The sequence below is a fragment of the Leuresthes tenuis genome, unplaced genomic scaffold, assembly GCF_036924035.1.
Source record: "Leuresthes tenuis unplaced genomic scaffold, fLeuTen1.0.hap1 SCAF_5, whole genome shotgun sequence".
In the NCBI taxonomy this organism is placed as follows: Eukaryota; Metazoa; Chordata; class Actinopteri; order Atheriniformes; family Atherinopsidae; genus Leuresthes; species Leuresthes tenuis.
The window spans coordinates 14,513,279-14,540,884 of record NW_027325359.1 but is presented as its reverse complement, the minus strand read 5'-3'; the positions used below and the strand labels follow the sequence as shown (position 1 = coordinate 14,540,884).

The 27,606-nt window shown below is 42.1% G+C and overlaps 1 protein-coding gene across 1 annotated transcript; it reads right to left on the bottom strand.

The window, feature by feature from the left end:
• Positions 1 to 8,910: 8,910 nt before the first annotated feature.
• On the bottom strand, positions 8,911 to 27,424 carry nuak1b (NUAK family, SNF1-like kinase, 1b). Its single transcript, XM_072386212.1, has 7 exons — positions 26,170 to 27,424; positions 21,207 to 21,327; positions 16,857 to 17,008; positions 15,676 to 15,741; positions 15,460 to 15,579; positions 13,764 to 13,896; positions 8,911 to 13,321 (listed from the first exon to the last, which is right to left on the bottom strand). Exons 1-7 carry the CDS (start codon positions 26,467 to 26,469, stop codon positions 12,228 to 12,230), a joined length of 1,986 nt encoding a protein of 661 aa, XP_072242313.1. The 5' UTR covers positions 26,470 to 27,424; the 3' UTR covers positions 8,911 to 12,227.
• Between the last annotated feature and the right edge of the window lie 182 nt (positions 27,425 to 27,606).

Genomic DNA, 27,606 nt, shown 5'->3' with positions numbered 1-27,606 from the left:
GGGTGACTCACCAGCCTATCTTCCATGACAAGACAGTCTCAGCCAACCCCCACCCCAACAAACCGCAGCTGCCAAAGGGAGATTTGTATCTTTGCCTGGGAGGAAAATCACAGAGCCTTCTAAACGTCACCCATAGTGAGCATCAAACAGACTCACCTGTGGTCGCAGAAAAGTTGGCTTTATTTGAAACTCAACCCTTCTAAAAATAATTTCCGCACCCGACATCTTGGCAGGCAGTAAGGCCTTAATATCTGTCTAGTTTATTCCTCTTTTCCTAAATCACTCTAAGAAAACATGTATTCATCCCCCTGAGGCTGCTTTTAATTCCCTCATCATGACAAGAACCACAAAATCTCCTTATAGTCTCCAATCCCACAGGCATGCTTGGGATGAAAACACATTTTCATTTATCTGTTTGAATCTCTTGTCAGTCACAAACTTTTGTAAAAGCAGATGAGGAGAGTGGAATGAAAAAGAAGAACCATGGGGTAAGGATGAGAAGGGAAGGGGAAAGGGTCACTGCTCCAAGAATGATTACCTCAGTGCTTAGCACTTCATTACCTTGTGTCTCATGTTGTTTTATGTGCACTGCTGTGTCTTAGGTGGGCTGTAATGGGATAGCCGATGTCAGGCCACACATACTCCTGGGAAGTTTTTTTTTCCTTTTCCTTTTAAAAAACAAAAGTAGATAGACCACCCTGACAGAGATTAATGTAGACACAGTCGTTGGATTTAATTACCAAGTTATAAGAATTCGATTAATCTTCGGAGAGGTCACATAAAGTAAATATTCTAGCTGATGTGTGATAAAAAAAAACAAAAAAAAAAACAGTAAATGTACATTTCCAGACAAGGAATACACACTGAAACTTTGCATTGGGTCAAGTTCTTGCCTTCTTAAAATGTAAAGGAATTGAATGTGAAAAAAACAATTACCCCCAAATGTTACATAACAATGCCAGTGTTTGAGGTGTTATTTTAATGTTGTTAATTGTAGTACTGTCCTTGTCCTTGTATGCAAGTAGAGGATTGGAATTCATCTATAGTTCATTCAAGTATGTCTAAGTTCACTATAATAGGTGGCAACACGTCCCCTTTCAGCTTTGTCAGCATTGGGCTTTTTCTAGCTGACCTACAACATCTTAGATCAAAACAATGGACAAACTAATTTTAGGTGCTTTCACAGCCGGGTCACAGTCGGTGTCTTGTCAAGGGGGGCACAGGTTCTGTTGCACACTGTACAGCCAGGAAAGCCTGCCATCATTTGTACTCCTGGTTAACCTTTGTAAAGAAACACACCTCCATATTCTAAAGTGTGATGAAGCATGATCTGACATACCTGTAAAATAAAAAACTTTGTGTTTGAACACACACTGTCTTATAGAATAGGGATCATTTTTTTGACAAAGGGAAAACACATGGAATATGCGACTGTCGTTAACGTCATCACAGGGAAACATTACAATATTGTTGAATGATCATGAGAACTATGGTTCTGCAGGAGGCAATGTAGCTTACACTGTCAAAAGTATTTCAGTACGCGTTTTCAATTAATTTAAATAAATATAATTCGCTAGCACTTTCAGAAATGATGTATTTTTTTACAAGCACCAGATCATATTGTAAAGCCTCACAGATAGAACAGTAAACCACTAATAGTTAATTAAAGGGTCTACATAAGCTGGGTTTTTTTTCAGTTTACGTGGAGAAAACGAAGCCTCATAATGTGGATCCACCTCCACTGAGGGAGTGCGCGCTCCCGCGTAAAGGGGAGATCATTTCTATCGGGGATAACTACCTGTATTCATCGCACCGCTCAGTGTGTGATGTGTGTCGTGTGAATGAACGTGTCAGTGCATGTTATGTTCGAGTTAAAAGTTTAACTTGTTTTAATTTGTGAATGAGGGAATCTGTTGAGTGGCTTCCTGAAGCATGGCTGTCTGTTGGCTTTTTGTGTTTCTCAGCATTCTCACTCCCCAACAAGCAGCCAGACAGGCTCCGATTGGTGAACACCAATTAAGTCAGCTCCTGGAAGAACCTAAAACCTCCAAAGCTTCATATTATCTTTGCCCCGAGGATGTCATAAATATGTGTGTGTGTGCCCCTCTCTGCTTTATAGCTCTGCGTATTTTATATGTTCTGTACGACTTATCTTTTTTTTTTTTTTTAACTAATGCAATGCACGCCATCTGTTGTGGTTATTCTCTGCTGCTACTGAGTTATTCCTCTGCTGTGTATTGCGTTCTTCTCCCACTTTTGGGTAAGAGCAGGGCTGGAAGTATGCGCAGAGCACCCAGGTCGGTTTTAATTCCACTGCATTCAGGAGAAATTCAGCTCTCCGTGACATAATATTGATATATTAATCCAACTTTGAAATCATTTTCATCATCAGCTCATTGGCACCTTATTTTGTCAAATGCACATGTAATCAATGGCCAGAAGAAATATAACTGTCAGAAAGGAGATTGGATATTAGCAATATAGCAATAAAATATCTGCTTTAAGTTTATGATTCCAATTGTGGTCTTCCATGCATCCAATTTCTGCAGCAGTTACTGACAGCATTTTTAATGTGAATGCACGTGTCATACCTTGAAATGTTGGGTCATTTACTATTTTTTTAATTGATCTATTTCAACTGTTTTCAACAGCCAGTCTCACACTTTGAGTCTCATCAGGCCCCCCTCCGTGTGAAGCAGTCACTTCTGGAGAACATCAGAGGAAGAGGAAGCAGGGCAAGGAGTCTCCACCCATGCTCATATCAATCACTGTTAAGTCAGTTTGAGGATGGACAGTCAGCTGGTATGAATGATAAAGACAAGTGAAGAGTTAAAGGGTAGCAGACTGTGAGAAAGTTTGATAGTGATGTTGCAACATGTCGCACTGGTAGAGCATCACCACACCCAGTACCACGCTGCACACCAGAAACAATAATGTTTTTAATGTTTGCTGTTTCAACACATTAACACATCCACGCAAAGAATTGCAAGCGAGCACTCTCAAATTATTATATTTATAGGATGAAACCTTTTATTTTCATGGTGTGGTGCAATGGGAAAAAAACAAACTGGATGGGAACTTCCCTGGTAAAATTTTTGGGGCCATTAAATTTCACACGAAAATCATATAGGCGAAGAAGACAGAGAGGAAACGGCTATGAATGGAAAGAGAGAGCAAAAGCAGAGGGAGGGGAAAAAGAAACTTTAATCACAGAAACACTGACCCATAAAGCTAAAGAAGCAGACACAAGTGGAAACCAAAGGAATGTAAGCCAGCTGGGGGATACATCCATCCATCCAACTCTTTCTGCTGCATTTCTACTTAAAGCTATGGGTGAATTGGATCGGGGTGGGGGCTGGTAAAAGAAAAAGTCTCCCAAACAAAAGTCAAATTGAAGGATGGACTAAAACCAGCAGTGCTAAAACCCGGCGGCCGTTGAATTGGGTCCTGGAGCAGCCAGGCCGCACATTTCTGAGCTTTAGCCAGGAAGGAGTTTGCCTTCCAGCCTTCACAAAGGCCTTTCACACTCTAGACAGACAGAGTTCTCATACAATCTGTTAATTACCTGGCTGGCCGGCAAGCTGGACGGCTCGGCCATGGCGTCTCATTGGCTCCCCTATTCGAGCTCCATTCTTGTCTCTGCATGGCCTTGACTTGGCCCCACGGAACTGGAGCTAAACCCACATCCCCCTATTAAGAGCCAAGACCAATTAGCTCCCTCCATGATCACAATGCTGACTGTTCACTTTTCTTACTTGTACTTGTGTACATCCTAATGCTAACTACAGCAAGATGTTTTACAACAGGAAATGTTATCAGGAGCTTACTGATTGGTACTATGCAGATTTCACAGTATTACAATGAAATGATTACATTCCACAGAAGCATTTCCTCCTCCTGGCTTCTGGAGGAGCGAAAGGTGCATACATTTAAGTTTTTGGCTTGGTCCCATTGTGTTATTTTGACATCCTCCTGTTGAAGGCCTAATCATTTTGTTGTAAGGAAACCACTCCCTGTTTGGTTGAAGTCTCAATGCCATTTAGGAAGGCAGAGTTTATTTCATTAAGTAAGATGAATGCACCAAAATACAGCCTTTGGATTCAGATTGTAGCCCCGAGGAAAATGTCTACAGCGCAGTGGTTTACTGGAATGACAATCGGTTGGATTGTTCTAAATAGCGCTGTCCTGTTTGGGTTATAACAATAGGCGTACATGATTGCTGGCTGTCTCTCTTACATTCTCAGCAGTTTAAGCATCCCTAAAATGTAGATATTGCATTGTGGGGCATTGTCTCTGCTTGGATAATCTTGTGGAATGAATGGGTCTGTCATGTTCATTGATGTCAGTGAGTGGCACAGAGCAGCCTGTCTCTCGACGAGGCTCAGCTCAAACAGATCTCTGCAATCATGAGCAGCAGGTGGGCTTGGACGGCTATGCCTTCACTGCAAACAATTTTATTTTGAAACCCCTTAAGCCTGATCCAAGGCAGGAAAAACTTCCCATTAGTGCTGCTTGTTTTCCTTTCATGGACCACACATGCAAGCTCATACAAATCAAAACACATCAAAATGTGTAAGCAATGCAACGTTGCCTTTATTTTCAGTTGTTTCCAGGAGATCAAACTTCAACTAGAACCATGACATGGCGAACCATAACCTCAAAGGAATAGTTCAACAATTTAGGAGAGAATATTTATGGTTTGTTTTTATTTGTTTGTGACTGTGACTCTCATGAAATTTAAGACTGTAACAAGGAGCAAGTTAGTTTTGTTTAGTACAACAAGTGAAATGCCGAGAATAAGCTAGCCTAGATCAGACCAAATGAAAACAAAAATCCACAGAACAGCATCTGAGCCTAAAGATGACAGTTCTACAATGGCTCATAAACTAGCCAAGAAAAAGGCCATCGCATAATCAAAATGCCTTTTTTACAGTTAAGGTTTGATACAAATAAAAAGGGATATTGGTTCAATTAGTTAGTTTCCTGTTTCCAGGCTTTTTGCTAAGCTGAGCTCAAATGTGAGAGTGGTATCATCAAACTGTCCTCTAGAAAGGAAAAAAAAAACCTTTTCAAATAAAAATGTTGCCCTTGAGCATGAATGGCTTACTTAGTGTTTTCTCCAAATTAGATATTAAAGTTTTTTGGTTTTTTTTAAATGCCTAATAGAGATTTTAGTGGTGTGGAACTGAGACAATTTCTTCTCTTGCTCCAGCTTTGTGTTTCTACTGGAAGAAGAATGAGCTCCAGCTACAGTGGGCTTAAAGTTGTAATCAGAGCCCTGAGCCATCCGCCCTGCTCTGGGACTCTGGAGTGGTTTGAGAGTGGGCCAGACATTCCTGAAGAGATCACCGCCCAGACACCCAGCAGCAGCCAGTCAGCAACAAATTCCAGAATAGCAGTGCTGCCGCTAAAAATAGTCATCTGGACAGGAGAGAGCTGGAGAACTTGGTGAGTGGCGGGGGCTGCTGGATGGAGAATGAATGATAGAGGAGTAGAAGCTGAGCAGGAAAGGAGGGTGGTTTATTTCATTCCATATCCAGTCACAATGTTATCACAGCAGTACAGAGGAAAAGGAGTCCTGCAGGGATGTGAGTTAGAAACCTGTGTGAGTGAGAAGGAGGGAACGTGAACTTGTAAAAATGTGAATGTGTTCGGCCATTTGTGTGTATGCGACTGTTTTAAAGCACGGAAAGCGGCCTCTCAGACTGTTATTCCAAAAACAACGTGTCAGCTAACTGAAGGAACACATGCTCCACTGTACTCAAGACTTTCTTAAGGCCTTGCCTTCTGTTTATTTTTCCTGCAACGAACGTGCAGCTCAGTTTGCAACAGCAACCCTAAACCTTCACTGTAGAACATCCTGCTTGCAAGACCAGTCAAACGCGCCAAGGCAGCGCTAGCCTTGCCAAATCTTTCACTGCTCTCTGCTAAACTAGCAGAATATCCCTCTTCTTTCTTCATATGAAGTCATTTTCTTTGCTGGAGACAAAGGCAGTTGTAAACTGATTTGGAGTGCATGTAAATTCTTCAGCTTTCATGTTCCAAATCCCTCTGCGTGTGATGGCTTTTATCCGTTGCAGCTCGAGGGGACTGTGAAGAGAGAGGCCCCTTTTCAAGTCGGTGCTTCAAGCTAAAAACGTGAAGAATAGCTTATATCCTCCAACATTATGCAGACTTCCATATCTGCAGGACATAGAGTTAGGGTCATGCTAAAAGAGCAGATGGGGTACATGCGAAGGATCCAAAGTGGTTTATGGGTGTGTAGCTGAGTATGCGTTCTTCACTAGTTAACCATCACCCTCCACCTTCAGGGGCAAACAAGCTCACCTTCTGGAGATGGAGGGAGGAGGGGAAATGAGGGAATAGTTCAGAGGGTCTAGCAGCTGGACTTTATTTAAGGGTCAAAAAGTGAGACAGAAATTGTTCTGCAGACATAAAAAAAAAATTCCTTTGAAACTCAGATCATATCAGTATCAAGCAGCTGAGGTTTCAAAAGAAGTTTTCTTTTTTTTCTTTTCTTCACGGCACAGTCAGTATTTGCATTGTAATGGAAATGAATTACTTTGAGCATGCAAATTGCTGCATAGTTTCTCTGTTATTGTTTGTCCTCAACAAAATATATTACTTCCCTTTGAATGTGGATGACTAGAATTAACATTCTTCTTGTGCAATAGCTAAAGCTAATGATTTCTTAAGAAAGGCAAGGACAACTCTGGACAAGAACTGATATCCTTTTCTCAAGTTTGTTGTCAGTGTGGCAAAAATTGATGTTGAAATAGCCGAGATTTGTTAATGAAAGGCTTAACTTCTGTAATGACTTAGACAAGCTTGCAAAAACAAAGGAACAGTTTCAAAGCGTGTCTGAGGAAACCTAAATCCTGCTCTGTCGTGTTCTCTCAATGTAATGTCGTCTTCTTCCAAGGCCTGCAGCCGGTGCCGGGGCTGCACGAGCCGAGCTTGCTGTCCCGCTCATCAGTACCCTGAAAAAGTTGCAGAGCTTCCAACCATCCACCCACTCTCCTTTGCAAAATGTGGATCAAATTAACCCAGCACCAGCAGCAATGTTCTCCCTCGACAATCAATTGACTATCCAAGTCCTAAAAACAGACACTCTTGTTTCTTCTCCAAGCCAGACGCCCATGTTGTCTGCTGCTGTTTGTTTGATTCTGTCTGTTCTCTAATGACCATAAAATTGCATTTCTCTAGAGAATGCAAAATACTAATCTTTTTTTTTTTTGTTAATTATCAGCAGGTGTGTCAGTTAAAAAAAAACAACAAAAAAAAACAAGAAAGCTGAGGCTGTAATATGAACACTTTTGTTGCATGACTATACTAAGGATTTGTTTTATATTAGCTCTGTTTCCCAGCTTCATTCAGGTGAGCAGAGAGCTGCCTCTGGGTTCTATCTTTTTTCCCCCCAATTTAGGTGAAAAACTGTTCATGATGAGATTTGCTGCTCAAGTTTGATTTAATTTTCTTAATTGGTACTGACTCCCAGTTATACACTCTGAGGTCATTCCTAGAATAGCTGAGCGGAAATTCAAGAGGATCCCTGTTGGAGCACAGGTCCATCTCTTGAATAAGGCTTACATTTTGGCCTTGAAACGCTTGTCTTTGCGTTAAGCTGAATTCAGTTTGACACAATGGCTTACAGAAGTGATCTGTTGTGATAATTGTCAGGATTTTCACAACGGCACAGCCAAACCCAGCCTTGGGGTAATGTGTAAAAAAAGAAAATCATTTGTGCATATGGACACTTTTTTTGTGCTTGCACCACATTTGTGTTTTTTGCAGATGGGGCAGGACTCATCATCTCACAAACATGGAAAAGAAAAAAAAAAGTTTTGTAATCTGGACGAAGACATTCTGAAAGGACCTATTTTAAGGCAAACCATGATATCTTTATGTAAAATACTCAGTCTGATATTCTTTTTGTGATCATTTCATGAAGTACTGTGAAAATTCATGTGGAATTACTTCAAGTATTTTCATGTCTATGAACACACAAAAGTGGAAAGTTGTAACTCTCTTGACCAGAGGAAGGGCAATAGGTAGACACTGTAATGTTTACATACCAACATTCCTGACAACAGTAAGTTGGACACGTGGGAAAGAAGCAAAAATTGAGTCTGGAACTCTAAGATAAGCATACAAGGGATTGTTCTGTGACCTTAAAATGAGTCTGATGGCTGTCTGGATTCATGTTCCCTCTGTAAAAACGGGTTACTATTGAAATTCATTGTAAATTGAAGCTGACCAGAACCACTGAGCTATTTTACAGTCACCTCTCCAACCCACAGGGGAATTACTTTTAAATGCTCGAAAAATAGATTTTGGGTGGAGTATCACTTTAACATCCATCAAGTTAATTTCATTTTAACTGCAGCAGCTGAGGCTGTGTGGAAACATAGGCTAATCTCAGCTTCCAAAACAGGCCCAGTTTCATTAGTAGAACTGCTTTCGACGGGCCGGCTGCCTACTTTTAACGGACCATGACATTAAAGTATAGTCCTTAAAACTGTGTCAAAATGACTCGTACTCTTTTAGCAGTTTACATAAACCATCCCCCCCCCCAAGACACTTCATGATTTTGAAAATCAGGACACCACTGTCGACCTATTTTAAGCATAAGTGAGGTCTGTTGGGTCACAAGTTCTTAATAAGGAAATGAAATCAGGGCATATTTCCAATGGTGGTTTGGTACATGTCCTACTGAGAGGAAAAAACTTTGATTAAAGCATTTGTAGCTCTGTCCAAGGCCAACTTCTGCTTGTTTACCCAGTTCCTTCACTTTTGAGTTGACAAGCTTTATCCTTGCAGGTAGAAACTTTCGAAACACATTTAGTTCATACCCGTTGCATGTTAATTTAAGTTTCTCCAAAGGACATTACAGAGCAAAAACCACACACATGAAACTTTCAAGATCCATTTATTTGGGTCGATACAGTACTACATGGGCATTGTGTTGACCTGAACGATGAATTAAGACATTTTACAGGATTTCAGGAACTTTTCTTGACTTCTTTCTCCTAACAACACACACTTGACCACTGCCTCCCCCATTGAGATGATACCACTCTATTTGAAACATAGTTTTGTGTGTAGTACGTCCTAAACAACAAAACACAGTCCAAAGCAGGCCAAAGCATTACAGAGTATTTGACAACTACTTTAAATGGCTTGATCAATAAATACAAGTATAAAAAAAACACAATGATAATAACTTTCATTGTCAAACAAACAAAACAAAACAAAAAAAGATACCAAAGGCACCCAACTTAATAAACCTTGGCAGTCCAGGATCACCCACAGACAAAAACAATAAATCAAAAATTGTGGCAATAGCCAGCAAAGGTAATGAGCTGTTACGAAAATAATACTTAAATAACATAATAATACTAATTTATTATTATTGTCATAAAAATATCCAGTCAAGTTTTCCTATGATTAGACGTTCTGCTAACTAACAGATATGCACCAGTTATTTCCAGTTTGGCAGAGATAAAGTTTCATCATCAGATTCTTTCCATTGCTTTTCTTCTGGTGGTGTCCAAGCATTTTGGGCCTCTCTTTGGTAGAAGAATCACAATTTTCTTAGGGTCTGTTAGCAGCTGTTGACATATTAGAACAAATGATTTTATGCTGCCCTTTCACTGTCAAAGCTTGTTTTGTTTTCTATTCGAAACCGATCTAACCCTTAGGTGTACCAAAAACAGCGACAGAAGACCAATTCAAAATCAGATTTGTGTGTTTTTGGAGAGACTTTCTGATACTTCAAGGAAGGAAGTATTTTTCTGCCATTCATAAAGCAATAAAACATTTCTTATATTTTGGAAAATCAAAAACAGAAGCATAATAAAACAAAATACTAACATAGTATAATTTTCTCACTGTAAATCCAGTTGACAATAAAATGCAATACAAAAGGCAATAAAATGCAATATAATACGCAGTGGGTCTTTCATGTGACTCCATACCCAGGACCTTTCCTTCACATGAGCTGACCACTGACAACATTCAACATGTGATCTTTTTCCTTGGGTGTCACCTTCTGTGTGTTTTCCATCCACATCATTTGATACTTTGGATGATGTCAATCACTGTTCTCCAGTTTTTTCTAGTTTTTTGTTTTTAACTTGCTTTGTAAGGCCGTACAAAAAGACGCACGTCACACATTGACCATCCAATTAAGCTCTATCAAAAGCATCTAAAAAAGAACAAAAAACATAAGTGAGGTTAAGCTGATGTGGAGATAATCTCATTCACCAAAGGGGATTTCCCTTGTTGAAGAAGAATCCAACGGACTCCCTTTCCTGCCTGACTTACACATTCCCCTGAATCCTGTCAAAGCCTCATCACATCTTTGGTATAAAACAACAACTTTCCATCTACACTTTCTATTCACTTTCTTTACCTCCTCTAGGCTACATTACAAATCCTTCGCAAAATAAATCTAACTCCATGACCTTTTCTGTATTTCACAGGAAGGTCCTCTCTAATCGCTGCATCGCATCTCTCTTTCACACACTTTTCTTCTGCCACCAGCAACAAACCTGTGCGCTCCACCTCCCTCTCACGCTCAAATAAAAACAATAGCTGGCTAATTGTGCTTGGTTGACATAATGAACTAGTATACACAGCTGGAGGGCTGAGCACAGACTGCTGATCCCACCTGTGCTGAGTCGGGCTCGGGCTGATAAGAAATCTCCAGCACCAACACGTCTCCAGCTTTAGTCTGAGGAATTCGCTGTGTCATCAGCAAGCAAAAACAAACCACCTTACTTAGCCCTTTTCAAGAGCTGCGGGTAAAACATTAACTAGTCCAACAATGGAAAACACCTGACAAGTCTTTGGTAACAAAACAAAACAAAAAAAAACACCACCACACATCTTTAACTTACAGCAAGGTTAAGAGATCCAGGCACATTCCAAGACTGTGAGATGGTGTCTGTACCTTCTCCATTCAATAGGTGAGTCCCACCAGACATCTTCTGCAGCCAGTAAAAGTGTGTTCAACCAAGCCTAAACTGCTGACAAACCAAACTGCGGGCTTAATCACTGATAAATAAACACAGAGGAGACTACTTTTCCCATGGTGGCCTGCAGATGCTGGTGGGGGGGTGGGGTTTGTTTGAGGTCGACCTTTAAACCATAAAAGAAGTAAAGTTGGTCAGCAATGCTCTGAAGGCCCTGGGTTTCTCCACATTCACAAAATGAAAAAAAAAAAAAAAAACTGGTAACAGAGTGGCCTGGCTTTCCTCTCCACTTTACGGAAATGACATACATAATTTTTTTTAATTATAAATCAAAAAAGGCACTTCCTACATATTCCCTAGTATCACACACATATATAGGACATACGTTTTTCAGAAGGTGTATTCGCCTGCGTGTGTTACATACGCAGACATAGGTATATTTGTTGAGTATATATATATATGTATAAATATATATATATATATATATATATATATATATATATATATACATATATATGTTTCTCATTGCTAAGTAACACAATTATATATGTCAGTTACACACAAAGTGTTGGAGATAAGGAGCTTTGGACTCTTCCAGTAATAGCCAGCACCCACCAGTTTTTTTGCACTTAAAACTAAAGCTACAAAATATTAATAAATAATCAGTAATGTTATTTATTTTTTGGAACTAGACCCTGGTTTGTTTCTTCTTTTTAAAGGAAGTAAAGATCACAAAAGCATGTGCTCTGTGTGAGTTTTTAAGGTGCTTTTGTAAACTCATTTTCAAAACGGATGGCGCAGCAGGAGAGCCAACCAGTTTCTGGTTGCTGCGTTTGTGATTCTAACTTGCCTTCTTGCTGAATATGTAAACATGTTGAACGCAGCAAAGTCTCCGGGCGGGGCGAGAGAGCAGACTGGGTGGCATTCTCTCGAGTCAGCTCCGACTCTCTCCTGTTCACACAACCTTAACTGAATTTCCTCTGGCCAGATAAGTGCACCTAAGTGTGTACATCTGTGTGTGCGCATGTGTGTGAGCGCGAAAATATCTTTTCCATCAAGATTTCAGCCCAATTTGAAAAGCCACAAACTCCTAAAGGTGTATCCCAGTAACACACTGGTCGTTAATACCACGCATTTACTTCAGTGCGCACACACTCACTCATACACACACACACACGCACATGCACACACACAAACGCATAGCCATCTTTGAATCCCTCCTGCTCGTTCTCTCTTTCTGCCACCCGCCTGTTAGGTGAGATTGCTGCTGATGTCCAGGGCTTGCTGGTACACCTGAGTCATGTCCTCCAGATCCCCCAGCAAGGAGAAGCTGCCATTGTCCCCTGGGGAGCCTTTCATCTTGGGGCCACGGCTGAACTTGGGTCCTTGAAGAGGCGGGGCTGCCTGGAAGCCCTTGAAGTTGGCAAGCTGCAGCAGGTTTTCAGCTGAGACACAAGCCCGGATGTTTGGGCGGAGGTGTGGGGTGGAGGGATGCCACTCAGCCCCGCTGAGGGAGCTTGGTGACAGGGACAGGACAGAGCTGTCTTCTCCCACTATACTGGAGGGCCGACTTTGACTGCGGGACAGGCCAGAGTCAGTAGAGGGAGGAGACTCACCCAGGACTCCCTGCACCGTTGCTGATGAGGGTGGCCCGCTGTAAGTGGAGTACTTGCCATTTCGCTTCAAGATGCCCTTTCTCCCCATCAGCCTTTTGGGTGGGGATGTGGCTAGCAGAGACATACTGGCGCCCCCTAAAAGCTCTGAGGATTCACTGCGCTCTGGGGAAGAGTAGTACCCTGATTCCCGTTGCTGGTTGTTCTTCAAGATGCCTTTTTTAGGTAGAGAAGACACCATCTTTGCTGGAGAGCCACCCCCCATATTTGTCTCCTCTTCCTCTCGATCTGGGCTTGAGGCCTCCTCTCCACCTTCTGCTTGTTGAGGCAGCACAGCTTGACCCAGCTCCCCTTCTTCAAGGCTGGCAGACTGCTGCTCCTCAGTCACCCTGGTCTTCAGGATGCCCTTGGGTCTCTTGAGACCAGGCTTGTCTTCCGCTCCACTGTGGGACTGTCCCGACTCAACATTTTCCTTCTTGGACTTTTTGGGCCTCTGGCGCGTCATCTGGGGAATGGTGACAGCTTTGGCTCCAGTACCACGTGGCTCGGTGCGATTCTGCCAGTCGATGAAACGGGCCAGCATGGGCGAGCCTCCATGGTCGCGTTGGGTCTCGCAGTCACACACACTGTTCTTCCAGCCCCAGTTTACCCACCAGTGATTAGCAATGTCCTCCACTGTGGCTCGGCGCTCGGGATTCACCATCAGCATCCAGCGGATCAGTCCACGGGCATCTGACGGGAAACACAACAGCCTGTAAGATCCCTCATGATGGTTGATATTATACATAGTCCTGAATGGGGAAATTCAGTGAGCTTGTCACATCTAGCTAGCATCTAGCTAAGGTCAGGGTGTCTAAAATCAAAGATGCTTCAGCTCCCACCGCTGATACAAATAAATCACAGGACATATATTAAGCAGTATGCAGATTCAACTGTACAGCAAGCGTATAATTAGAGCACTCTCATCCATATTCCATAATAGTTTAAGGACAAATATTCCTTATATATTAAGGACAAACTTGCTTGAGTTTGTATTTTCTGGAATCTACTTGAAAAGAATGTTTCCATCTCAATATCCAAATATGTTGCAGCTGAAATAACTTTGCTATGTATAGGTACATACAGGTACATACACTTTTTGGTGCAGGGCTTAATAAGGAGTTTGGTACAGTACCTGAGGACTGAGTGGGCTCTTTGTATTCGCCATTGCTAATCTGGCGGATGAGGTTCTTGTGGTCTCCCCCATCAAACGGCATAGTTCCATAGACCAGGGTATAAAGCAGGACCCCAAGAGCCCAGCTGTCCACCTGGTGAGAGCAAAAACCTGGTTACATGCTTGTTTATGTTGTCAGAACAAACTTTAAGTGTCTAAAATTATAAAGTGTATGTGTGCTGTATGTAGGGAGAAAAAAAAAACGAGGTGTGTTATGCAACCTATATGCAGATTTCCGAATCCTGTTTTGATTAGTGATTCATGGCACTGAAATGTGGAATGAGCTCAGCTCTACTCAACCTTAGATTAGAGATTAGAGTTATGCGATCAAGTTTACTCTGATATAGTGAAGCACTCCAATCCTTGTCTAAAAAGATTCAAAAGATCATATTCTTGAAGAGCTGCTAACACAAGCTCACAAAGAAATTAGGATAAATGCCGGTGACATGATGGGAAATATCTAGTTTCCACATAGATAAGTCGCCCACACTCTTTCCTGTTCTGTCAGGCAGAAGCAAGAACTTTCTGAGCGCCAGCTTAATATAATGTGGCAGTCTAAGAAGTTACGTAAGACTTTTTGTTTTGAGGCACGAGCAGGTACAGAGAAGTGGTGGGAGAGGAAGACAGTAATAAGACCAGAAGAGATAGTAGAGTCGTGATAGCCTGAGCTGCAGACAGTTTACTGGAGACAGGCTCATTATCTGTATCTGTGAGTGCGCGAGTGGGCGTGTGTGTGAGACAGAATTTCACAGAAGATTTGTTGATTGTAGATCACAGAGAACACAAAGATGTTCTGAGAAATGTGCTTCTGACTGAGGGCAGCTAAAGCTCTGAGACATAGAGGAAGTGGAAATCAGATAAGGCCAGTTAAGGAGCTGGTGTACTTCCCTTAAGACTCTGGACCCACATCAAGAATGCTTCACTCTTCAGTTGCCACTGGTCCATTCTCAGGGGTGAGACAGGGCACACACTATTGTTGTGTTCTATTTTTGTTGCCTGAGTTTGCTGTAATTTGCGGCCTCACCCCAACTGTGGTTCTGTAGATTGTACTGCTGAACCTTTTAGCACCCTCGAGTAAATTATAGTGAATCACACAAAATTGAAAGGTTAGTCTTGAATATCTAAAAATGCGATTTTTTTTTTTCCCCTTCCGTTGCCCTGTTTTCTGCGTGCTCGTTAAGTGGCTTTTAGGACTTCTTCTTTTTTTTTCTTCTTTTTTTTTTTACCAAAACTATTTGGTATGATGCTAACTTTGACCATGAGTGCTCTTTGAGGCTGTGGAGCTCATTCCAAAACCATTTAGCTAAAGAAAAAAATGCACAAACGGAGCCCTCCAGTTTCTCACTTCAAAAGACCCAAACACTGTTGGAAGGCAGCACAGGGGAGAGATGAAGAGAGTGTCTGCGCTGACCCACTGTGGAGTTGCAAGAGACCTTCTTTTAACATCGTACTAATCCCATCAAAGAAAGTGAAAATGTGAATGGACTCTGCATCTGACCATAATCACATGTGAGAAAGTAATGATGAAAGTTATATAACATGAGACACGTGAGGCTCACACCAAAATCACTTTCCAGGATGGGACAATAAATTATTAAGCTTAAATTGTGACAGCTGGGTTTTAGTCTCTATCACTGCTTGGTTCACTGAGCCTCACCTCCGGGCCACGGTACGGTCTACCATTGACGATCTCCGGTGAAGCATAGAGCGGACTGCCACAAAAGGTTTGCAGCAGCTTGTCCTTATGGTACAGGTTAGACAGCCCGAAGTCAGCAATCTGTGGAAACAAGGGGGCGTGTGAGTTTTACATGAGCCACGATTGTTAATCACTCGTATGATAGTTAACATATTACAGATCAAAAAACAAATCCACCTTAATGTTACAGTTTTCATCCAGTAGCACGTTTTCCAGTTTCAGATCCCTGTGCACCACTCCGTTCTGAAAATGAATGACAGGAAACAAACTGATTGATGTATTCATGAACAGTCTATTGTATCGGGAAATTATTTACTCTCAGAAAGATAGTTTATGGCTCTCTGGGGAAATCAAGGAATCCTGTTGGTCTAGTAGCCTTTAATTGGTCTTAGCCCCTCTAGGGTCTTTGTACTGACATCTGCTGTGATTTTCTTTTTAAATCAACTCACATGTGTCACATAAACATAAGCCTGTAATTACCACCCTGCGTGGATGATGTTCTCATAGCATTTTGGGATTAAAAAAAAACTGCTGTTAATGCCTGTTTTGTTTTTTTTTTTAATCTAGGAATTAACATGTGGTATACAGACAGACAGAATCAAGCTCAGATGTGGAGAAGTGACTTCACCCATCAACCGCTTGCCGGCTTGCGCCACTCTGCATGGCATCTCGCTTTGGTATTTGTCTAGCATGGAGCTCATATTCACATGACTCTTATTGGTGGATACAAAGAAGAAGTGGTTGCTTGCTTGTTGTGTTTGTGACTCACACCACCCCACTCGGCAGGAAGCTGCGCTTGGTGGTGATGATTCATCATTCGTGTCTGTCTGGGACTCTCCTGTCTGAGGACAATGATGTCATTCCTATCTCCAGCTGGGATGAGCATCACAAGAGAGGCACCCATCCAAACAAGGCCTGCGACCTTAGGGTTTTCATGGGAGCTAGTCAGGTGTGAAACATGGTCTGCAGTGGGTGTGGCTGGAGACAAATCCATTGGGAAAAGCCCAACGGGGGTATCTCGGGACATCCATCATTGTATGAGCGCAGAATTAAAGCAGGGCCTGTTTTCTGAACTGTAATCGGAGTATGAGCCTGAATTAAACAGGCCTGTGTTCCCCCTTTACTCAGAAACAGATGACTCCAGTGCGCCAAGAAAAGCATGCTGTATGAGGCCTGCAGATTAACGGGCTATATGTGTGCTGTATGCTGCATGTGTGTGACGCATCGTTCATAGTACTATAACCCTGGAAAACAAAGCCTAGATGCATATAATATATGTTAAAAGACACATTATTTGACCAGTAAAGGGATATGTATGTTTTGTCTCTATAAAAAAACTATGGAATGTGTTTTCTCACCTTGTGGCAGTGGTGCACAGCAGAGACTATCTGTCTGAAGAAGTGTCGTGTCTCGCGCTCACTCAGGCGCCGACGCTCGCTGATGTAGTCATATAGCTCACCCTTGCTAGCGTACTCCATCACAATCACGATCTTGTCCTTATTTTCAAACACTGACAAATGACAGGAAAATCATTGGAATCCATTAATACTTACTTTCACAAAAGATATGTCTCTATTAATTGCAACTGGGATGGAAGGACAAGTTCCAAAGTCCTTCCAGGTGCATTTTATCACGTTAAAAATAAAGAAATGAGGCATTGTTATGTAATAGGGAGAATAAATCAGTTCATCCTCCCCTGAGTTTTGGAGCAGGATTCCAGATTCTGGAACAGCACATTGCATCTCTACACTTCTCCCAGTGTTACATCACTCTAACCCCACCTCATGAGCCTGGCTTCTACACAACATCGCAGGGAGGGGCTGTTAACTCAATCAAGTTCACTCTTCGGGGAGCAGAACAAGTGCAGAGAAGTGAAAATGTCCAAAAACACAAAGTGAGCAAAAACAAGCACTGCATGAGAAGAGGCAGAGTTAACTCCACTGACAGAGGGGCAAAATATGGACTTGACACATCACACTTCAGCTTCACATTATGTTGCCACTTTTCACAACACACTCCAATATTCCTGACCTCCACAATGAATTTAGGGCTCAAACTTATCTGTTCCATGTGATACTTTATTTATTAATGATTCCTAAAAGCATCTCTTGTATTTTAGATGTGAGTCATGAGGGGAAGTTAAGTGTTATTATTAATTTCTCTTTACTTCAAAGTTTAAGTCACAGCAGTGTCTTCTGTGAGAATTCATGCATTTTTTCACATCTAGGATTGTTTTTTCGCTTACTGATTGACTTTATAAGACCAAAGCAAATACAGAAATGATCAAAACGGCAATTAAACCTCAGTTTTAATTAGATACCGATAAGATTAGCATGTCATCTGTGTGTGTGTGCCCAACAGTACCACCTATATTAGAACGATAAATTGTTTCACATCAGCTGATGCTTAAAGTCCCATTATTTCAGTTGCATTACTGTAATGCTCCACCATTAAACTCCGGGTCATCAGACATTCTTTGTCAGTTTTTAGCTCTCTCGTGTGTAATTTTATCTTGGCAACATACTTCTCCTTGGCTTGAAGGGAATGACAGTGGTTAAGTAAAAAGAAAAGGAAAGAGAAAAAGAAAAAGACAGAAGAAACACTGAGATGATGATGATGACAACAACACAGTCAGCCATGTTGCTGAATACCGAGTGTGTTGATTTTCCCACACAGTGGGGTCACCAGGGGTGAGGGCCTCTACTTTCTACACCCTTGAGTGAGCACCTTCATAGTCTGTCACACTACTTTCCTCAGAGCCCCCCTCTTTCCCTCCCAGGGCCCTTTTAAAGATATAATCCTCAACAAAAACACACAGTTGCTGAGTGATGGTAATGCTCCCCGATTGTGACTGTCTGGCTGCTTGGGAAATAGCAGACGGGATGTAAGCCAAGCATTCCGGAGGGCAGAGCAGATCAAGCCTTCTGATTGGTGGACAGCGTGGTGGCCTGGGGTGACATTCACACTGATCCCTGATGGGTTTGAGCTTGGAGAGCCAACTCTCAATTTACACTCCCATTTACCTTCAGCTCCTGGAGGTGAAGTAATTACCTGGATTACATAAGCTGGGTTTGTTACAGTCCGCTGGTTGCTACAGCCTCTCTGTCAGTCATTGGGCTTTGTTCACAGGTGAGACCCTCATATTTGACTAATCAGCACCTACTGGCCTATTGCCAGCACTGATGATAGACTGCTGTTGTAAGTAGTAGACCTAGACAATGGACAAGGAAGCATTGAAAAACTACACACTTTTTATTCTGATATTTTCATGTAGTGTAGCTCTAGGTTATTTTAAAAAATTGGCCTTATTTACTCAACACCTCACTACTCAAGAGACATTCAGCTTTCTTGCAAAGAGTTAGATGAGATCTATGCCAAAGCTTGTCGTCAGTACTTTTTTTTTTATGATGGTTCAGTATATAACCTTAAGAAACCATTGGGTGTCACTCCAGAGCAGCAGCGTCTCAAACCAAAATGAACAGAACTGCATTCAATGGGGAAACCTAACTTGTAGCCATCCAGAGGCATACGGACCCCTCAGTTCAGAGATTCAGACCAATGTTGACTCAGGTCTTTCTTAGTCATACTCATCTTTTCATGAAAATGTTTAAGTCTATAAAAACACAAACAATAGCATGCACAAGCAACCTCCCCAGCTGCCACAACATGTGAAGGAAATGCTCTGCTTATTCAAGTCACTTCTAAATACCAAGTTCCAGATGAACAGTAAAAGTTATCAAATCTCTGGCTTGGCTCTTTTTACATGCAAAAAAAGCATCCAGGTAGCCTGGAAATTTGTTACAACTAGCAACATAATTGCAGTCGAAACAGGATAGCTCTGTACAGAGATTAACAAAATCCACACAGCACTTTTTAAAAAGTTCACCAATTAACACATTATCTATGTTTTATTCAATTCAAACAAACTCAAAACAACAAGTTGTGATTTTATAGAGGGTTATGTGTATTTTTGAAGATAACCAGCAGCACTGTATATTTTGTACACACATGAGAATTTGTCAATTTATCATATATAAAGGAGCAAATAAGAATCCATTTAACTATTTGTCTTACCTTTACAGTGTTTCTACATACTAAAGTGGTAGAAACAGTTCATTTTCATGTATCAGTTTGTGCCTTTAAAGCAATCTTAGGAACTTGCAATTTGTTTGAAGAGGAGGACACTAAGATAGGTCTGCGTAGCAGTGACTGAGCAGAAAATGGCAAAATCTGCTTTTAAATGCCCGACACAGCATGCTGACGGATGCAAAATGTGAGGGAGTGGTAAAAATCAATCTTCACGCACACATCTGGTTCAGCTTTGCTTCACACAAGGCAGTTAGCAAGGGCTGTTGAAGAGGGTGTTGCCGGATACACAAATCTCTGGGCCTCCTATACATCTCTAAAGCAAGGCTGGGTGGAGGCCAGGCCACAACAGTAAACGCTGGCTTTGAGGAGTGAGAGCAATGAGTTTGGTCGAGTTTGTTGGTCGAGCAGACTGCTTATAAAGAAAGACGACACACAGGAACCTCATTCGGGTTCAGAGTTTATAAAGCTGGGTGTTCTTTTAATCATTCTCTCACAAGACACTTTAGCCCTCCAGCTGATTACTGGCACGTTCCCATGACAAATAGAGATGTTTGTTTAAATACACTTTGGTGATAATGATCTGTGGATTTTGAACAAAAGACAGTGGGTAAGCCAGTCTGGGCAGTAGCGCACAACCTGTTGCCATTGTGTCAAGGCAGCAATCCTGAAAAGAGCACTGAATTGTTGCTTTGTTGACACAAGCTTAAAAATAGTCATGAGTCACAAATCATATAAAACCAAATCACACTGCAGTGCATTGTGACTTAAGCTCCCGGCACATGGACCAGACTAAATCATAGGTGATGATTAACTGTGAGTAACACTTTACAAATTCAATGGGAATTGTTTAATCTTTACAGTCACCATTAATTCTAATCTAGGTTTTCCCTGTGGTGATGTTAGGGTCAGTCAAAGGGGCTCACCAAAAAAAAGGAGGCCCCCAAACCGTTAATATGTGGGGGCTGTCTGAGCCTGAGTTGTAGGCTTTGATATTTAGAGTTGCTTCCTGAGGTTGGATTTTGTTGCCATTGCTCCAGGGAAGGCTTACGGCCTTCCTCTTGCAAAGCACTGGACCGAAGTCAGACTGGGTGCAAACCTGGGTGACTGAGGTCATCTTAGTGTCTCTGAAGATATGCACACACACAAACACACATCCATGCACAGCAAACACACACACACACACACAAGTACAGTCTGGCTCCCAGCTGCAGTCTCTAAGTATCAGCAGATGTCTGGCCCTGAGATCAAGACCACAGAAAACAGGGGATGAGACCCCTTAGATGTGGAAGAGGCAATCTTTTCGAATATCATCCCCGTTATAAAGACAGACTTTTAACATTCTGTATAAATGCACGCACAAACACGCACATGCTCATATCGAGACACACACTGTCAAAATCATCTTGACTTTTACTGGCCCAGGCAGCCAGACAGAGGATGAATAACATCCCAGAGTTGAAGTCCGGGACTTATTATGACATCTGCGTGTTTAAATATGAGCTGGAGGAGGGGAGAGCTTTGGATATGTCTGTTTTTGCTAATGCATGTTCAAGTCAAACAACAGTCTATAATTTGTCCAAGGGTATGTTTGCATTTCCAGACAAGCACCAGACTCTCACCTTCATATATAGAGATGATGTGTGGGTGGCGGAGGGATGACATTATCTCGATTTCTCGGCGGATATGCACCATGTCTTGCTCATCTTTGATCTTTTCCTTCCGAATTGATTTGATAGCCACCTGGAAACAGAGAGAAACCACTTTTATCAGATGACTTGCAGCAACGTTAAAGTGACATCAAGTGTTGTGCATCAAGTGTAACAGTTTAAAACATATCTCCTTTTTTTCAATTAAACTGAATATATTAACATGTTTATTCAATTGGGAAGAAAATTGAAAAAATGTTAAATAAGACACCACATTCCAGTCACATGCATTATCTTATCAGTGAACCTTTACACAACTCTTACACAGCACAAACTGCATACCATGTGATGTCTGTCAGTTTCAGCTAAACATGTGAGCAAAAATAACAAACAGACAAACAGTGGTCCTATAGGCCTACACACCGGTTATAACTGAGCCTTGCTTTGCACATTGAAACATATATTACCCAGAATCCTCCCTCTTGTGTCACTCATTCACTACTCCGTACATAATGAACACTAAGTAGTTCACTTTTTGCACAACACTATGCTGTAAATATGGAGTGATCTCGGACAGCGTAGGTCTCTAAAGGCATGATAGTGCACGATTATACTTTGTGCTTAAAGCAAATGCCAACTTATATACAATGTTATTGTTAATACAATGCATGTCTGTTAAGATTCTGAGTCATCCAGAACACATTAATGCCGAGTGTTCAAACTCAGCAACAGCAAGCTAGAACTGAGAGAGCCTTATGGATGAAAGGTGTAACATCTTTAAGAACCAAAGAACAGTTGTCTTTTTAGGTATCTGGCATTATAAGGTATAATGTTGGGAATTGAAATGTATCTTCCATCTGTAACGTGTTAGCAGGTTAATATCTACATGGTGTCACTAAACACAAAGCCCAACTTAACCTGTGGTTAGCTTTGCAGGAATAAAGTTGTAAAAATGTGCTTAACAAATTAGAATTCTGTACAAAAACTGTGGTTAAGGTTAAGGATCCAAAATGTCATTCCTGTTTATCACATGGAGACAATGGATGTCTATTTAGTTTACATCACTTTACGGTGGTGCCAATGGAAAAGTCACAGATGGCAGTAAAGTCAGCAGGCTTCACCTTCTTCACACAAACAATGTCTACACTCATGGCAACCTGTTCAAATGTTAATGAGATCATTTAATCTGGGGTAAAATGAAGGACCATTAGGACGAGAGACCAGTATTCTCATCAACAGAGCCAATGAGGATCAGAAACATTAAGAAAATAAGGTTGAGTAAGGTGTGGAGCTCTTGAAAGTAAGAGGGTTCCTCCATAAATCATACTGTTGTTATTAACCTCCACAGCACAGTTTCCTCTCCTTTCAAAAAGTCCTTGACAGGACATTAATCATTCCCCAGAATCTTATTTTAGACATTCTGATGAGGAACTACTAATGGCCTCCATCTGAAGCAGCCTGGAAAGCTGCCCAGCTGGGAGTTTAATGGGGGTATCAGGACAATGAACAGAGGTTGCGGAAGTGTTTCAGTCTTCTTGTCTTGCTAAATGGGCCCATTATAAGAGATTCAACAGTTACCAACAACTTTTGATTTGACAATTTTTCATTGTCATTGTAGTACCACTAGCCGCAGCTATATGCATTCGAGCATATGCACTTCATAAATGAGAGGTTAGTGGCCTTCTCTAAATAAACCAATTGAGAGTACACAGACTAGCACATCATTATAATTGTAGCCTAAATACTCTGGATTGAGTCCTGGTTTTCCTTTGATCAGGTCTGTATAGAGTCTGCTCACTCTGAATACTGTTAGTTTAAACTTTTGTCCTCTCCTTGCTAAGCTGCAGCCTCCGGAGGAGCCAAGCTTTATTCCATGCAGCAGAAACCACAGGCGGTAGTGAGTGCCAAGCTAATTACCGTGTACATCAATAAAAATAACCCCAAACCGGAATAGCTCTCATCCAGAGCATGACTTGATTACACAGAATCTAAAGAAATTATACTATAATAAACAAGCCAGCGGATTTACGTGCTGTGTTCACAATTGGTAAAAGTTGTTTGTTTCTTAACACTGATGGGCTCCTTTACCTCATCAAAATGGCCATCATTTATCACTGAACCTCAAAACGTAATGTTTTTGTCTTAGGCGTCCAACTGTGAGGCAGGAAGTGAGGACTTCAATAATTAAGTCAAATGTTTATAAAAACATCTACAGAAGTTACACGCAAAGCCTGATTAAATGTCCATATAGGACTGCTTCCTAAAACTGAAATGCTTTCCTCTCCTAGAAGGGGAAGTTATCAATCTTTAACAGCCAGTTTAAGCTAACTATGAGCTAGCTCTCCCACAGCCAGGTGTCTCCAGTGTATCTCCCATGCCCTAGACTCCGATGAGGATCATTAAGCAGGACTGTAGATCAGCCTCTTCCCAGCGAACAGGACTGGCTCACACAGTTACACTTGTCCTTAAGTGGATCCTCATTACTGTCACTCACAATATACAGGCACTGCACTGCTGCCCACGTCGGCTTCTGCCAGGTATGGGACTGCTTCTTTGCCTTCCCCCCCAAAAAATCTTGCTCTCAAAAGGGCTTGTTTGAAGTGAAAGTCTATGCTTCGCTTCAGTGGAGCCTGACAGCTTCCAGTGTTTTCTCAGGCCATTAAAATAGATGAAGTATTCATCACAAGCTGACCTGTCCCTGCATTGTTTAAAGATCGTGATCGTCTGTTTCACTGAGTAAGAGTGAGTGGGAGGAGGACTGTCACTTTTACAGAGAACTTTACTCTCTAAACACAGCCAGGAATCATAATACCTCATCAACGGCACCACATATAGCAAAGGAATGTCAGTGTTTTTCCCTCTTGTGTACCTCCCTTTTGAAGCCATTGTTGGAGAATGATGTAATCTGGTGCTTTAAGCAAACATTAATATGACTCTGTATTCCCCTCAACTGAGGCAGTCCCTCTCTTGTTATGGTGATGGGCTTCCCTTTATTCCTGTGTTAACTACTCACCTCCTCCTGTCTGTGATTGATTCTCTATAGGTTATATTAACCTTCCCCAACTATTTCATTTCCTGCTGTGGATGGCTTTTCATGTGTCAATGTCCATTTTAGGTCTGGCTGTCACCACAACCTTTTCACTACAGTCCTCTTGAGCTCATATTATATATAAGAACTCACACTGTCTTTCTATACATACCAACACGCAGCACATTTTCTAGAGGTATGCAAATACACGCTTGCTTGTCACATTTCTATGATGTCTGTGATCAATGACACCTCATACAACACTGGATTTCCACCGAGCCGCCAGGCATTGCAACATATGGCTATCCAGATTAAAGCAATCAATCTGTTCTGCTTTCACTGATACTGTAAATGTGTCCACATCGAGTCAATCTTCCACGAGTACCCTCAGTTAATTCTACCACACGCATGCTCACAATCACTCACACATTTTCCTCGGTTTATCTCCTTGCCCCGCTCCTCTGATTGGGTTCGTGGAATGAGCCAGGAAAAGGCGCAGGGAGTCGAGATGACTTCACAACAATCTCACCACATTGCTGAATCTGCCATATGGACACTAGGGACTTCCTCTGGGCCAGAGGTCGAGTAAACTCTAGCAATGCAGTGCCAGACACATGTGGCTCATGAGGCAGTCATGCTCTGTTAGTACTTCGTGTCCAGATACTGATTCTCAAAGGACTTCCCGATTTGTACATAGTTTCACAGTCCCACAAATACCACGTAAGTTGGTGTCTATATTGTTCAGTTTTAAATCTAAATAGTATACTATAGATAAATACAAATAAGTACTGGTGTGTTTATAGCTTTGGAATATCATTGGTAGGTAATAGTAGTTGATTACAAAAGTAGATTCTGTGACAAATATCTTTCTTATGAAAAAACAACAACAACAACATCATCCTTAGCAAACCATTGGAACCCAAATAGAAACTCTGACCTATCCCATGCAGTTTTATGATCAACAAAAGTAAAATAGGGACAGCCCTCCCCTACTCCCTCCACCTCTTTAAGCATTTGTTTGCCAGGAGCTATGAAACCATGGGGGGACATTGTTGACCTATACTGAGTTTCATGGAAAGTTCCACGTGCCCTGCCAGGGTGGGCACAGGGGTCATATTTGGCATCACATGGAAAGATGTACAGGTCTGCAAGGACATAACAGCAGAGAGTGGTTTACTCCGCAGCTTATCACGATCAAACAAAAAAAACTGGCCAAACGACCTATTCAAACACACTCTGTCCAAACCACACAATATACAGTATAGTACAGTATTGTGCAATCTTATTTAAAGTAGTATTCTATGGGAAATAATGTGATAAATTGTGTGACTCTTCCCTTAACTCTCTCACACACACACAAAGAAAAAATATTTGATGAGACCATATTTTCCCACTATATAAGCACTTGGCAAGTAGTGCCTATATAGCATCTCTGAGAACTTCCCTGCTTCTTTTTCCATAAACTGTAGCTTGTTTAGAAGACATCCTCAGCGCCTAAAACGTTTTCACAGTGGCCTGCTGGACGTCAAAACTAATAAGTTAACGGGCCTGTATTGTAATTCGAGGATCACTTAGCAGCTTTTACGTGGTGCTTTCTGGGTTCACACGAGTCGCATCAGTCAGTCAGTAGCCGGGTTTGCAGGCCGGCATCCGGTCGTGAGGCCCTGCGCAGGACAAGGCGTGTGCAGCTCAACTCCCTGGCCCCGTGGGCCCGATTTTGAGCGTGGGGGGAATTCCCAGAGGGGGGCAGGACACGCACACGCTTCTGAGAGCGACAGCGCTTAATTTGGGACCGGTCTTGTTTGCAGTGACTGCAACAAGCGTGCGCGTATAACAACCGTCTGGGGCTCACTAAAATCCCTATGACAGATGTTTGCAGCTGCATGGCGCGTGTGTGAAGTGGCTCACCTCTCTGCCGGAGTGCCGCTCGATGGCCTTCTTGACTTTGCCATAGGTGCCTCTTCCCAGCGTCTCCAGGAGCTCGTAGCGGTGTTTCAGATTGTGCTTGTGGTGGTGTTTTTTCACGCCTGAATTCCTCCGGCCGTCACCGCTGGCCGGGGTGTCCTCAGGTGAGGTGCCGGCAGGTGGAGGCGTAGCTGGAGGTGCAGGAGACGGAGCACCCACCACCGGACTGCCCCCTGCACTCTGGGCTCTCTGGGACCCGGGACGGGCGGCCCCCCGGTTGGGCGATAAATAAGCGGTTTCCATTTAAATAGGGAAGCGTTTAAACAATCTTCCCACTGTTAAAAATTCTAAACTACCTACTACAACAAATGATACTATAATACTTATAGGTCTAATAATAGTAATAATAAATAAATAAATTACAAGGAATAAAGCTAGTGATGTTATCACATGTGGAAACGAACATTTCCAGATTGTCTTGGTTGATCAATTGGCTTTGATCTTACCAATTCATGTTTTTATAATCAATACTAACGGAGCACACTGGTCTAAAAGGGTCGCTCCATAATAACCTGACATATACTCCTCTATCTTTGCATGAAAATGTTTTATAGTGCCAATAATATAATAAAATATAGCATGTATTCAGGTTTCGACAGCAGGCTGCATGCCGGAAGCTGAACACTTTCGATATCAAGATATTGGCTATATATGGAAGCTGTATCCCGTTAAAAAGCAAAGAAAATAAGCCAAAAATGAATTTGTCTGATCCCCTCACTCCTCAATTGATCTATCTGTGGTTAATTCTATCCCGTTCACATCATCTGTCGTCCGACACGCTGCCAACGTTACGAGAAAGGCGAAAAAGCTGCGACGAAACCGGCGTTTTGGATGAAGATGACCCTCATTTTGTCCGCGGCCCAGGTACAGCTCCTCATTCATCATCTGGAGTCTGTCTATTGTGCGTCTGCATGCTCCGTGCAGTGGTCGACGGTGGTAGAAGTGCGCTGTGGTCGGACACTATCTCATGCTGAGACGATGTGGTTATTGCCATGGTCGTTTCGCTGCTCCCCTTCTTCTCCTTCTTCGTTTGCCCTTCTTGTGTTTCTCCTTCCCTTTCTCTCTCTATCCTCAGCGTGAGGGGCAGTGGAGAAGGAATGCGAGATGATCCGAGACCGGAGGCGGAGTTTACGCAGACCTCCTCCTTCCCTGTCTTTTCTCCTGCTTTTTCTCTTTGTGCTCTTATCCCCGTTTGCGTCTCTGATGCGACTGCCACCGACCAGGGGCGTTGCCAGAAAAGATGTGCGCACAAGGTGTCCCCCCAAAAAATATCATTCAGAGTCTTGTCATCTGTTTATTTTAAGAACACTTAAAGCTCAGATCTATAGAATCATTACTTTTCACACTTCTTTATCAATCATTATGAACTCATTGTTTGGC